Source organism: Fistularia commersonii, chromosome 12, assembly GCF_037954325.1.
Source record: "Fistularia commersonii isolate RoL2024-O1a breed Wild chromosome 12, RoL_Fcom_v1.0, whole genome shotgun sequence".
NCBI classification, from domain to species: Eukaryota; Metazoa; Chordata; class Actinopteri; order Syngnathiformes; family Fistulariidae; genus Fistularia; species Fistularia commersonii.
In genome coordinates this window covers 9,592,895-9,607,758 of record NC_141295.1, presented here as the reverse complement: position 1 = coordinate 9,607,758, position 14,864 = coordinate 9,592,895, and the positions used below count along the sequence as shown (strand labels likewise).

At 39.5% G+C, this 14,864-nt stretch overlaps 1 protein-coding gene across 5 annotated transcripts in view; it reads left to right on the top strand.

Moving 5' to 3' along the window:
- ank2a (ankyrin 2a, neuronal) overlaps positions 1-14,864 on the top strand; it is a 72,373-nt gene that overhangs the window by 20,173 nt on the left and 37,336 nt on the right. The window contains exons 19-38 of one of the 5 annotated variants that reach the window (XM_086156907.1): positions 257-355; positions 459-557; positions 647-745; positions 932-1,004; positions 1,408-1,458; positions 1,953-2,079; positions 2,351-2,432; positions 2,546-2,649; positions 2,945-2,980; positions 3,734-3,958; positions 4,078-4,176; positions 4,648-4,802; positions 4,986-5,197; positions 5,684-5,891; positions 6,861-6,957; positions 7,676-7,904; positions 8,051-8,176; positions 8,264-8,386; positions 8,486-8,518; positions 8,608-8,629. In XM_086156907.1, coding sequence (XP_086013033.1) covers positions 257-355; positions 459-557; positions 647-745; positions 932-1,004; positions 1,408-1,458; positions 1,953-2,079; positions 2,351-2,432; positions 2,546-2,649; positions 2,945-2,980; positions 3,734-3,958; positions 4,078-4,176; positions 4,648-4,802; positions 4,986-5,197; positions 5,684-5,891; positions 6,861-6,957; positions 7,676-7,904; positions 8,051-8,176; positions 8,264-8,386; positions 8,486-8,518; positions 8,608-8,629 — 2,299 coding nt within the window. The remainder of the gene's footprint in view (positions 1-256; positions 356-458; positions 558-646; positions 746-931; positions 1,005-1,407; positions 1,459-1,952; positions 2,080-2,350; positions 2,433-2,545; positions 2,650-2,944; positions 2,981-3,733; positions 3,959-4,077; positions 4,177-4,647; positions 4,803-4,985; positions 5,198-5,683; positions 5,892-6,860; positions 6,958-7,675; positions 7,905-8,050; positions 8,177-8,263; positions 8,387-8,485; positions 8,519-8,607; positions 8,630-14,864) is intronic. The other 4 variants (XM_086156908.1, XM_086156910.1, XM_086156909.1 and 1 more) reach the window with 4 other exon arrangements.

Sequence of the window (14,864 nt, the reverse complement as noted above, 5' to 3'; positions counted from 1 at the left end):
AGAGGGGCTTTCTGTAAATTCATTAGTCCACTGTGGGCACAGAAAAGAAAAACAACTGTTTAAGTATTTTGAGCCAGCCTGCTGCAAAATATATCTGATGCTCTTTATCCTCTTTATCTTCTACCTTGCTTGTTGAAATCCTGCCGGCTAATTTTTGCACAATCATAGCACCAGAAGGCCAAAAAAAAACAAAAAAAACAAGAAACATTTCTCAGTTACTGTACCTCTGTTTACGATTTCCCCTCTTACCTATCAGCTTGGATATACACCTCTGATTGTGGCCTGTCACTATGGAAACGCCAAGATGGTCAATTTCCTTTTACAGCAAGGTGCCAGCGTCAACGCTAAAACCAAGGTAAGATTTACATTTTGGTTTAACTTAATTAACAAAAAACATCACAAATAACAGCTCTATTACAGTCCCTCATTACCACATTGTTTTTCAATCGGTTGTACAGAACGGATACACGCCGCTCCACCAGGCAGCGCAACAAGGCAACACACACATCATTAATCTTTTGCTCCATCATGAGGCGAAGCCAAATGTTACAACTGTGGTAAGAAAGGAGAAAAAAATAACCCGGTTTTGTGAAAAGTTGAATGAAAATGGACTCCTTTTTTTTTTTTTTTTTTTTTTTTACATCAGAACGGAAACACAGCTCTGTCCATTGCTAAACGTCTGGGTTACATCTCCGTCGTGGACACCCTGAGAGTTGTCACAGAGGAAATCACCACCTCCACAACAGTGAGTGCCACCGTTGTCCCAATGCACTTGATAATTTGAAAGGCATACTCAAGTATATTTTTAAACCCAATATTGGTTTTTACCCTATATGTTTCTGAAAAAGCCTTTCAAAAAAAAAAAATAAAAAAATAAAAAATCACACTTTCCCTTGTAAGAACTGTAGCCGTGGTTGTGCTTTCCTTTCAGATGGTCACGGAGAAACACAAGCTCAATGTCCCGGAGACCATGACGGAAATCCTTGACGTTTCTGATGAAGAAGGTGAGTCACTTTGATAGAAATACGACCTATTGATTCAAAATATTTATATTACTGCCCTCTGAGAAGCAAATCTCTGTGTGCCGAATGATCTTAAAGAGCTTAGATTTTTGGATTATGTGTAGATGGGTAACACCATCGATGAGAAAGCAACATATAATCTTTCATAACATATTGGGACAAGCATGAGGGGGCATAATGTTGTCTTCAGAACGGCTCCGCAATTTTCCAAACCTTTCCCTCTGGCTTGAGATGTTGAGCGGATCATTGACATAAATGTCATACACAATTAGGGACACGTGTGTTCTGTCTGTAACTGTGCGGAATTTTGTTTTCTCCCATTTCATTTGACATTTGACTGAAGAGCTTATTACGGCCGCAGTTCTCAAAATTTTATCTCCCGTAGCTTTAACAGCTGAAGATGATCCATGTTTTGAGATGTCAGTGGAGGTGGAAGGTACAGCACAATGTCTGTCCTGCACTGCCCGCCTGGTGTGAACTATGTACTAATCGCTGTTAATGTGTGAAACTCAAAACAGTTTTTTTTTTGGGTTGTTTTTTGGGTGTTTTTGCTCCTTTTGTCCTTTTAAAATAACCCGTTTCTCCATCAAACCTGCTTATTTTTGTTTATTCTACATTCAATAAACCCTCTATTTGAATTCGCACATCAACACACATCGACTGAAAGGATATAATCGTAGTGAAATGAAAAAAATGGAACAACTGCAAAAAGTTTTCACGTGTGCATAGATATTGCAACTCTAGTTTGAATAAATCAGGCTTCATGTGGAATGAAGATTATGTAAGCCGCATATAAAGTAATATATTTCCTTTGTGCATCCTGTGACCACGATGTATTGCATGAAAGATTAAAACCTCAATGAGAACCATATGAACATTCATATATTTTCATTATAAAAATGCATCCAACATAAATTCTCCTTTGACTAGGCGAGGATACGATGACGGGTGACGGAGGAGAATACTTAAGAGCGGAGGACCTCCGAGAGCTTGGGGATGACTCTCTGCCAGGACACTACCTGGACAGCTTCAGCTATATGAACCACAACCTAGACAGGTCACACAGAGATTTCCCAACAAAATTAATGCGATTATTTACAAATTAATCTTTATCTTCCAGTTTATCCAAGTTTAGATAAGGTTAAAATTCCGGTAAGGTCTATTGAGTCCAACCCGTCGGTGTGCGACTTTTCTATAATACTGTATTTTAATGTACTAATGTCCTGTGTAATTTGGTAAATATTAGAAATAATATTAATAATCATATCAATAGTAACAATAGTATTTGTTTTGTTTTGAAACTCTGAAATCCTAACCTTCATATCCAGCAGGGGTCAGCTAACCCCAATTCACCAAAGTTTCCATCAGAGAGACGGGGTTCTCATTGAAGAAATGATCACAAGCCATCAGGTTGGGACAAAGCACACACATGCACACACATGCACACACTAATTATTCAATTGTTGACTACTGGAGAAGCACTGCTTTTGTAACCAAGCTGCCGATTTTTTTGCTTTTTTTAGGTTTCGGCACTTTCTAAGGAGCACGAAAAGGACTCGTTTCGGCTGAGCTGGGGCACCGAGCACCTCGATAATGTGGTGTTGTCCTCCAGTCTCCTTCACTCTGGGTATTAAACTCATTCACAATGTTTTTTGGGTGTGAAAAAATTGTTAAAATGAAGACAGAAAATTTTATTCGTCAATGTGGGTCATTTACCAAATCATTTTTTTTTTCAGTGATTTTTTTTCTCTCATGTGTACATGTACAAAGTACATGTGTACTTTCTGATGTATATTTTTGCCTATTTTTTCCCTCACTTTTGACTCATTCTCCCTCACTTACCTTTTTAATTTGATCTCGGTCGTGCTTCTCTGTGCACATTTTTGTGATTTGTGATGCCGTGTGTTGTATTCTGCTTCTAGCCGTTCTTCTCCCTGCCTAGACCATGACAACAGCAGGTGATACTCTTTTTATTTTGCCTCATCTCTCTGTCTCCCTTCCGCCATGTTCTTTCTTTATGTCTCATCTTCTATTTGAAATAGCATTCTTACTCATCAGGCCCAATGATCTGCATTCTGGAACTGCATTTTCACAAGAAACTTGTTAGCATTTCAATCAACTGATACATTGTACTATATAAACATGATAAACAATCTACATAAGTGACAATTCAAATGCATTTAAGTGAGCAGAGTCATATTGCATTTTGAAATAATCCTCCATTCAATACAGTTATGCTTTCCAAGTTATTTTGGAAAGCTGATGTTTTTTAATGAAACAGTTGCCTGGACTGTGGAGTCCATACAATTGCAACGGACTAAATAAGTTTGCGTGCCGATCTCTCTAATCTTCAGTACAGTGGTTTTGAGATTGATTGATGTAAATGCAAATGCATGGGAACTACAGAATATTTCATCCTCTACCCCTAATTTTCCCTTTCTTGACAAGTGAAATGTTTAAACCCTCTTGTTTTCCTAGTGTGGCTTGAATTAAAATTTGAATGGAATGAAACCGGAACGATGAATGTAAAAGATAATGAACTTGAATGTGATATTTCTGTTGACATGCGCTTGTTGTTGAGTCAGAACTGAATTGCGTCATGGGAATTCCTCCATCTTACATGAACCCAACTGGCCTTTTTTGCATGGAACCACATAATCTCACATCAATGTACCGAATGTATTATAAACCAAATTCATTGCTGTCCTCAGCTTCCTAGTGAGTTTCATGGTAGACGCCAGAGGCGGGGCCATGCGTGGTTGCCGGCACAACGGTCTGCGGATTATTGTACCACCAAGGAAGTGCTCTGCGCCTACAAGAGTAACATGCAGGCTGGTCAAGAGGCACCGCTTGGCCTCGATGCCCCCACTGGTGGAGGGTGAGGGACTGGCTGGGCGCATCATTGAAGTGGGCCCCACTGGTGCCCAGTTTCTGGGGTAAGTGAATGTGTGAAAGGAAATATGTGTGTGTGTGTGTGTGTGTGTTTGCTCATGTGTTTACTCTAGTGTGTTTATGCTTTCTTGTTCGATCCCTCCTTATGCTGCATATGGAACAGTAAGCTCCACCTTCCCACAGCTCCGCCGCCTCTGAATGAGGGCGAGAGTCTTGTCAGTCGCATCCTGCAGCTGGGTCCTCCGGGAACCAAGTTCCTCGGGTAGGACCATGATCGGGGTTTGGCGCGCTACCCCAGAATCTTGGTCACTCGCTCACCTTTATTTTGTCATCATTTCAAACCCAAAATTTCAAGTTATTTTTATCTGTTTTTTTTTTTCTTTCATTTTATTCCATCCTTTCCTTTGTTCCTTGTCAATGTAAAATCTCAAGCCTGATGAATTTTGAAACAAAAAGTTATGCATTATAATGCTGGGTTATTCTCCTTTATTTAGTCTGTTGTTTTGTACGATTCATTTTTTTTTTTTTTTGCATATTTTTATTTACTAAGCATGATATGCAAATTGTGTTTGAAAATTGTGTTTTTTCCCTCTGTCTTTTTCCTTTTTTTTTTTTTTTTTTTGGAATGTAGCCTCTATAGCAGTGGATTCTTTTCCTCATCCGGTTAGCCTACCTTTTACCTTACCCATTAATCTCTTTGGTTGGTAATTTGTTTTCCTTTCCCCCCTTGCAGGCCTGTGATCGTGGAGATCCCTCACTTTGCAGCTCTCAGGGGCACAGAAAGAGAGCTGGTGATCTTAAGGAGTGAAACAGGGGAAAGTTGGAGAGAGCATCATTGCGAATTCACTGAAGAGGAGCTGAACCAGATACTTAACGGCATGGATGAGAGTAAGATACCTAAACATGATTAAAAAAAGCCGCAAACATTTAGCTATTAGAGGTAGACGTTGCAACAAGTAATACATTTCCAGTTATACGGTTTATGGCACAACAAAACAATAATAAACTGAAAAGGCGAACGAGGTTCTCCGGACTCTGGTTATTTATATTGAATGTCACTCAAATTTACAGAGCTGGATTCCCCCGAGGAGCTCGAGAAGAAAAGAATATGCCGCATTATCACCCGAGACTTCCCGCAGTATTTTGCCGTGGTGTCACGGATCAAGCAGGACAGTCATCTGATCGGACCGGAGGGCGGCGTCCTCAGCAGCACTCTTGTTCCGCAGGTTCAAGCTGTCTTCCCCGAGGGAGCCCTGACCAAGAAGATCAGGGTCGGGCTACAGGTACAAAAATACACTGCTCAAAAAAATAAAGGGAACACTTAAAAAACACATCCTAGATCTAAATGAATGAAATATTCTTATGAAATACTTTGCTCTTTACACAGTTGAATGTGCTGACAACAAAATCACACAAAAATGATCAATGGAAATCAATTGTATCAACCCATGGAGGTCTGGATTAGGAATCACACTCAAAATTAAAGTGTAAAAACAAACTCCAGGCTGATCCAACTTTGATGTAATGTCCTTAAAACAAGTCAAAATGAATCGGTGTTGCTTCCTGAGTGGACACTATGATTTCACAGAAGTGTGATTGACTTGGAGTTACATTGTGTTGTTCAAGTGTTCCCTTTATTTTTTTGAGCAGTATATATTCCATGGCTAGACTGATAGATGATCTACTGCTCAGTCTACTTGTAATCCAAAGAGGAGAATAAAAGTTAGCATTGTTAAGATTCTTGAGATTCCTTTTATACTTTGTCTTAGGCTCAGCCCATTGATGTTGAGGTGGTGAGAAAAATTCTAGGAAACAAGGCCACGTTCAGCCCAATTGTCACGTTAGAGCCCAGAAGGAGGAAGTTCCACAAGCCGATCACCATGACGATCCCCATTCCCGATAGCTCCAATAATGAGGGGCAAAGCGCAGGCTACGGCGGAGAGACCCCGACCTTACGCCTGCTTTGCAGCATTACAGGTGAATATGATGACCATTGTTGACGTCTACAAATGACAAATTAAATAAACAGTCTCAGCACTTTTAAATCTGATTGCCTGCTATCAGCTGATGTCAGTGGATGTATTTTAGACAACTGTAATGAAGCATAGTAATCGGTACCATTAGATGGTACTGGTGGTGCTAGTTAGCTAGTACATTGCGCATCGATGAGGAGACAAATCCCTGGGCATAATCTATAGCAAGACATTTAAGTTACATTTTGAACATTTTTTTTATCAATTACTGAAAGTAACATAATGTAAATAAATGTGTTTATATATATATATGTATGTATGTGTGTGTGTGTGTGTGTAATATATGTATATGTATATATATACATACATATAATGTATATATATAATGTATTTGTTAAAAGCTGGAAAGAGGGCAATAGTTCCAGATAATATTTAATATACATATAGGCAAATATAACATACAGTATAGACCGTTCTTGTTCTTTTTCCCTTATACAAGCAAAATTTTTACCTGGGCGCTCGGTACTTTTATTTTGTAGACCTATGTGACATTTGATTAATGGTATAATAATAGCGATGTATTTTTAAAATCTATATATATAATACTTTCAGTCATTCATTTATATTTAATATTAAACATCAAATGAAATTTAAAAAAAACAACAAAACATTTTTTTCACGTGAAGTTGTAAGGAGCACCACATATTGGATTTATAAGTAATATCAAATAATGATATTGTCCATCCAGTATGATATGTATTATCTATTTTTTAATTATATTATTTAAAAAAAAAAGACATAATGATATGAAGTGTTATTCCTGGTGTACAGGGTTGAACAAAAGATAGTGTTTAGGGAGGGCTGGCAAGAGTGGAAAGGAAAGAACAGAATTTAGGGGCATGTTACTGGCCAGAGTTCTAATTTATGTTCAAGATTGTTTATAACACTATAAATAATTAGATAAATCTTTCAGGTGGAACAACACCTGCACAATGGGAAGACATCACCGGCTCTACACCACTTACGTTTGTCAATCAGTGTGTCTCCTTCACCACAAACGTTTCAGCAAGGTACAGCCATCCAATTTGTATTCTCGTGTTTAATATAGAATGTTATTGTTTCGGGAAAATCCCTCCTTTTTCCTTTTTTTTGTGATTTTACTTATGGATGTACATCAAATATGTGCATCCATTTCACCCATAGGTGTTGCAGCTGTTGACTGTAGATAGGTTTTCCATTTTTGAATGCAAGTGTTTATATTGTTATATTTTCATTTTCACAATTTTTGATATTATTGTAAACAGGTGTTTTCTAGAATGTACCGACTGCTCTGACTGAACTGTCCACTTTCTGCTTTGCAAATTGAAATTAAAGGCACTTCATACTCTATTCTATTCAACTCTGCTGATACTGCCTGGCAATACATGTAGATATAATTTCATTTAAGTGTTATTTGTGATCAATTGTAAATAAATATCAAAGTTTTGAATTTCACTTTGGTATGACTTCAGACTTTAAGCCATAAAATGGCTAAAAGTCTTAAAGAGTATTCATCTTTGGAACCTAACATTTCTGGTTTGATTCTGGGCTCCTCCTAGTGTGTCGGTTCAGTGTCATGTTGAACTGCTCCCGCTATTGGATGGTTCATCCATGACAGATTAATTGCAGAGAACAAATTTCACAACAAGTATTTATAAACGATAAAATATCAGTGGTGGCTAGCTGTATATATGCTTGAATAGTGTGGATACACACTATGTTATATGATATTTTGTTAATTGTCTTCAGGTTTTGGCTGATAGACTGTCGACAGGTCCAGGATTCTGTCGGCTTTTCATCTCAGCTGTACAGAGAGATCATCTGTGTCCCGTACATGGCCAAGTTTGTCATTTTTGCTAAAACCTTGGATCCGATCGAGGCTCGGCTGCGGTGTTTCTGTATGACTGATGACAAAATGGACAAGACCCTGGAGCAGCAGGAGAACTTCACTGAAGTGGCTCGCAGTCGAGACGTCGAGGTACGGAAGTTACAGTACATGCACCAATGAGTAAATAGTACAACAAATGACAAGACAACCGATTGTTAAGAAAGCAACAAATGTGCTAAAAAATCCCGTTGCACTATTTTGATGTTCACTATGTTCGCTGTCGTAATCGCACACAGGTTCTGGAGGGAAAACCCATTTTTGCTGACTGCTTTGGAAACCTGGTGCCCCTTACCAAGAGCGGACAACATCACATGTTCAGCTTCTTCGCTTTCAAAGAGAACAGACTTGCCCTCTTCATCAAAGTACGCCACCTTATTTGAAACGGCTGTGACGAAAAGAACGAAAAGGATGTTATCGGTGAACTTAACTTATGTTTTATTGATGAGCAGATCAGAGATACGGCACAAGAGCCATGTGGTCGACTGTCCTTCACAAAGGAACCGCGCACATATCGAAGTCTTAACCACACTGCCATTTGCAACCTTAACATAACCCTACCAGCATACTCAAAGGTAAGTTTGAAGGGAAATTCAGGTAGCAGTTTTATTTTATTTATTCTTTTTTGGCTGCAGTGATTTTATAGTTTTCATTTTTTTTGTCATGCCTTCTAGGAATCTGACTCAGACCAAGATGCTGATGATGAGGTGAGCACAATGCGCTGCAGTTTTATTGTAAATTTAATTATCTTTTAAAAAAATAGATAACTTCTTTTTTAACTTTTCGCTTTTTGCAGAGTGAGAAAAGTGACAAGAAATGTAAGTAGAACTCAATTGTTCTATACGCTCCATTTAATAAAAAGTTATTGTAAATCGTTGAAAATGTTTTTGGTTTCATATCTTAATAAAAACTTTAGTCAGAAGAAGGTCATGATAATGTACTATTTTGGAATTTCATGTTTTTTTTAGAGATTTGACAATATGTTTCTAATGGTCAGTGCTGCCACAGAGATTACCGGCTCTTTCTTATCATCCACGACGTGATTATTGTTTTCACACGACAAACCGTGAAACTTTACTTGATTAGCACACAAGAACTAAAAACATAAACATCTGCATGTGCAAGGAATGACTTTTGTGTTACTTATTTGTTTGATACATCTCGCTCGCCTCTTTTCTACTAACACCGTAGTTACGGTGTTTGTAATTTTTAGCTGCGCAACGGCTGATATTTATTCCTGCATTCTTCTCTCACACCCCACTGCCTTTCTTATCTTTCACTTTTGAATTTACTTTAACTTACTATCATTTGTGAAACACTTTTTTATTTATTTCTATTGGAAACTGGTTTGATTTTGAGATGCTTATGTTAAAGTTCCGTCACATCTTTGAGGCAACTGTCTAATATCAAAAGTGATTATTTTGACCATTCACTTTATTCTGTGGTCTAAATCACTTTTCCCAGTGCCTTGTTCTAAGTTATTTCTTAATTTTAGTGGTACGGTTCTTTTGTATTATTGAGTCATTGCTATCTTTTTTTTTTCATACATAGGGTACATTCTCATATTTTACATGCTTGATTTGCATTCTTTCCTTCTTATTCATTCATTCAGGTACACTAAGATTAAAATAAACATTTACACATATCTTTTACTTCAAGTCAGAACTTACAATTTATTTTGATGAGGTCATAAAACAAAAGCAAATATTCCATTAAAAAAGGACAATACTCTCTTCACGCTTATAAATCAAAACCTTTTGGATTTTGCAATAATATGCACATTGCTTTGCTTTAGCGACAAATACCACCACCATAGCTAATGATATTTAAATAACCAAGAACTTGTCCCAGTTTATGCTATATATTATACAATTATTACTTTTATGATTATTATTATATTATCATTATATAATTTGTAGTAGTAGTCCCAGACTTTTACGCTGTTTATGTTTTAGCAGACATGGTTCTTCATTTCCGCGACAATCTTGAGAGGTTTTGTTTGTCTGGTGTGTTTTCTTCCTCTTGTTTTTCCATTTGCAGTTTCCTCTGTTCCTTGTGTATTTGTTTGTTTGTTTGGTTTTTTTCCCCTTTGGTTGTTACGCTACTTCCTTCATTTCTACTCTGATTACAATCTCAAACAAATATGAATAGGCTTATTCTTGCCCACTTTTTTTCTGGTTTGCTTTGCCTCCTGGCTTTGTTTTCGCAACTTCTTTGCTACTGCCGTATAAACTCCTCTACATCACTTTGCCATCTTTTCGGTCTTTCAAGTCTCCCTGATCCTGAATCTAGTCAGTCTTTTCCTTGCTCTCTGAAATGAAGATGGGTTGTTAATGGTTCTGATGTCTCTCTTCCCCACTTCATTTGTCCCCTATGTTCTTTGCCCTTTTTGGTTGTGAACTTTTTTTTATCTGAAGATGATGAATCTGAATCAATGGAGACATTCTCGCTGAAAACTAACCAAGCTCTTGACCCCGTAACCCTTGCGAGCCCGGATCTTCTGTCAGACATGTCAGACATCAAAATATCTACAGCTTTGACCATAGATCAAATGAGTCACTTCATTAATGAAGACAGAGCTGTCGATGGAGGGCTTGAGGAACACGACAATTTAGCTCCCATGGAACAGTTCAAAGATAGGGTTGAAAATGTTGGAGATCTGCAAAGTGACTGGATAATTATCACGAGGCAGAAAGGGCAAGGAGACGGTCCTGGAGAAGAAAAATTGTTCTTCGACTCACAGGTTGTCGAACAATTTAATGAACCAGTTGACCATCTGGTCCTCCAGGAGCGCAGCACTGAAAGTAGGGATTTAAATAGACAGGACAGTGCCATGGTCTCATATCACAGCATCGACATGGACCAATACCAGGAGCACCACCCACTAGTTACGAGAGAATGTTTCGAAAACCTTGCGCAAAACAGGGATCTACCGGTTATTGAAAGGAATGAGGGGAAACAACGTCCTCCAGATATAAAGAAACCTATCAGGAAGAAACTCCGAGATAGAGAACGTTCTGGATATAGCAGCTCCGAAGGTGAGCTGGAAAGGATGAGCTCCGAGGAGTCCTTAGATGGTGACGTCCTTCTTAAGCAGAGTGATGTTGTCGCCACCACAGTTACACCGCCACCTGCTTCTCCTCTCGTGGTTGAGACGCCTATTGGATGTATAAAAGACAGAGTTAAAGCTTTGCAGAGGAAAGTGGAAGAAGAGGAGGAGCAAAAAACTCTGCCCTTATCTATTCCCAAGCCATCTTCTGTCACAATGAAAGTGGAGGAAGATATGCCAGAACTTCCAAATATTCCAAAGTCCCCTAAATCACCCAGATCACAGACAGAAAGGTTAGAAGAGACAATGTCTGTTAAAGAACTGATGAAAGCATTCCAGACTGGCCAGGATCCTTCAAAAAATAAAACTGGGCTGTTTGAGCATCAAGCAATGGCTGCTTCTTGCATCTCAACTTTAAAATCTGACTCCGTAGTTTCAGAGGAGATACATCCCGAAATTTGGGACATCGTGCAAATTCCTTCAGAAGTGACACCACCAACCCACCGTGTGAATATCACAGATGTGGACCATCACGGCGGTCCACTGGACTCTGACACAATGGACTCAGGAGACGATCCAACAATGAGACACAAGTCCGAGGAGTCGCTTATCATTTCAGATAATAGACAATTAGAAAAGACAGTCACGTTTTCTGATATAATTATGTCTGATGATGGAAGTGTCGGCCCTCATACTGACACTAGGAAGGAGAAGATGTCCGTGAGGGAGCTGATGAAACAATTCCAGTCTGAGCAGGATCCTTCGAAGACCAAAGCCGGTCTTTCTGGAAAGAAATTTATCTATCCTCCTGACAATCCAGCACCTTTATCTAAATTAGTTGTTTCAAAAGACGGAGACAGGATCGATCACTCAGTCGAAGAGAAATCGGAAACACAAACTGATATAACCGTATGTGAGAAATTTTATTCGGAGTCTCAAGAAAGTAAGCTAAAGGAAAAGAAATCTAAGGACTCACAGATAATTTCAGATTTTAAAGATATGGTAACAACTGCACAAGTAGATGAGTGTGATACTGGAGTAGTATTTCCCAAGAGGGAAAAGTCATCAGGGAACATGGTAGGCTTGATGAAGTTGGAGGAACCAATGATAAGCAGTTGCAGGAGATTATCTGAAGACCTGCAGATCAGCCCTGACCGAAGACCATCGGAGGACTTCACCGCTGACATAAAAGCTGAGCTGGAAGAAAGTCCTGAGTACCAGCTATTCAAACAGGCATCCACAACATCTGGCAGTGATCACATTGAGGAACAAGAAGGAGTTACTTTGGTTGATGATTCTTGTATAAATCCGGCATCAGCCCCAAATTCTCATTTAACATACTTTGGAGAAGATGAATGTCCTGTGGAGAATCAAATCATGGATCAGGATCGCAGTCCCAAAAGTCGGGAGCTTGAAAGTATGGCTGAATCCTCGGATGAAATTGTTGACACCGGCAACATCCGGTTGAAAGGCAGCAGATTTTATGAAGAGCTCACACTCGACCATCAAATGAATGAAATCCATGCTGATTCAGTAACAAGAGAAAGGTATAGAAGCCTTTCCTCAGAGGACGATGCATTGAATGATGTAGTTAAAGACGCGAAAAGTAGTGATCATGGAAACACAGTAGTGTCAACAAAACAGGACACCGAAGACACAGAGGTCTCAGTTGAGGAGCCACAATTTCAGGAGGTTTACATTGGCAAGAAAACTTCAGGTCAGGCAATGGCTACAGTGAAAGATATGTCAGGAATGGTGTCTTTATTAAACACAGAGTTAGATCAGTGTCTGGAAGCTACACCTGTTATACGTCAATCCCCATCGGTAGATATTGTTCAGGACAAATTTGAGCAAACTGTTTTAACGAAGGAAAAATATAAGGATATCCCGACCTGTGAAGAAAATACAGGGGAGGTACTGAGTTGCGATGAGCCAGATATTGGCGCTGGAAAAATGAGGGATCATTTAGGTTCATTGGAAGCTGAAGAAACTGAGAATGAAGTAGAGGTTGATGACTCCGATCCATTTCTAGGAACAAGGTCTTTCGTTGAACAGCCTGGGGATTACAATTTACAGATCAGTTTTGAGGAGACTGTTGTAAGGCCAAAAATTTTCATTCATGGAAAGACAGAGGAAAATGCTGGCAGGGGAAGTCGAGACATGGACTCCTTGTCCCAAGAATCCCCAATGAAGGAAGAGCAGGCAGAGAAATCTCCTGCAAGTGAGACACTTACAACAGCAAGGGATGTGTCAGGTATGGTATCAGTGTTGAGCGGTGACTTGTATGATTATCCTTTAGACAGGTCACCATTACGTTACCAGCCCTCTGAGGACGACATGGTGCCGGAGAAATTTGAGGAAACTATTCTTACAAAAACCCATGAATTTTCTAGCGATGAGCCAAAATTGTCCGGTGATACAAATGCGGGAGATGAGACGGATGTGTCGGCTGATGAGGACGGAGTCAAAGAAATGACACCAATTTCTTCACAAGAGAAAGAGACCGTCTTTGAAGAAGTTTATATTGAGAGAAAGACATATCGGCATCACTTTACACCCGAGAAAAACATGTCTGGCATGATTTCTCTTTTAACCAGTGATTTAGACCAGTTCCTCTTGGACAGGCCAGCTGTATATCAACCTTCAGTAGAGGACACTGTAAAGGAAAAATGTGACCAAATTATTCTTAGCAAAGGTCAAGAATCCACCAGTGACAAGCAAGGGGCCATGCTTGAAACGACGCTAACAACACTTGCTACTGATGTGGAATACGAGACGGACGGGCAGACAGCGAAAGAGGAGCGGTCCAATTTGGCCGAAATCGATGAACTAGCAGTTACTTCTGCATTAGAGACACCATTCAAGGAAGTTCGCATTGAGAGACAAACACAGCGGCAACTGTCTACAGTTGAGAAAAATATGTCGGGCATGATGTCACTCCTTACTCATGATTTGGACCAAGACCTCTTGGACAGTCCAGTTATCCATCATGGACCAGAAGAAGACAATATTAAGGAAGAATTTGAACAAATTATTCTTCGCAAAGTCCATATATCCACCAATGACAATCAAACATGTGAGGACACACAAATGGCTCTTAGTGACCCTGAGGACAGCACAGATGGCCAGAGACTGAAACAAATGCAGGCTGACATGCATGAAGTCGATGAGATTATGCCAACATCTGTAGTGGAGACATGTTTTGAAGACATTTGTAGTGAGAGAGAGACACTTCCCCGACAACTGACACCTGAGAAGAATTTGATGGGCATGATATCACTTGTCAGTAGTGATTTAGAGCAAGATTTGACAATAGACCTGGTGGGAGAGCAAAAGGATATGCAAAACGAGGAGATACCAATTAGTGAGGAGGAAGCGATGCACGGAATAGTAGACGAGTGCCACGGAACTGATGTAAGTGATGTCAATATAGATTCAAAAATCATTGACACCAATGAAAAAGGAACTTCTGGAGATGGGCGTGAAAATGAGGAAAACATGAGTTTCGCAAGGGGAAAAGTTGAGGATCAATTTTCACCAACTGGAGTGTCTATCCAAGAGACTCTGAACTTTACAAACATTTCCGCGCCAACAGATAATAACACGGTATCCTTTGACTCACTGCCGAAAACACCCGATGCTGTGCAAACACTGATTGGCTATGACACAATACAACGACCAACTGATTTGGAGAATCTAAAAATTGTTGATCTTGATGATCCAGCCCAAGAAGTGTGTCATAGAGACTCACTGGAGTCAAGTCCACTGGCAGAAGATAGATCTTCAGTGACATCTCCTGATTCTATTGAGCCGAGCCCCACTAGAGAATCCCCTTGTGCAGACTCTCTCGAGGGAAGTCCCACACAAACAAGGGACACAGACGGCACGGTAACTGCCAAGTTAGCTGTCTATGAGGATTACACTTCCCAGCTTAAAGCATGTTTGGCTCCTGAAAAAAATATTCACGTGGATGAAAATGAGTTTGAAGAGGAAAATTCTGTCCA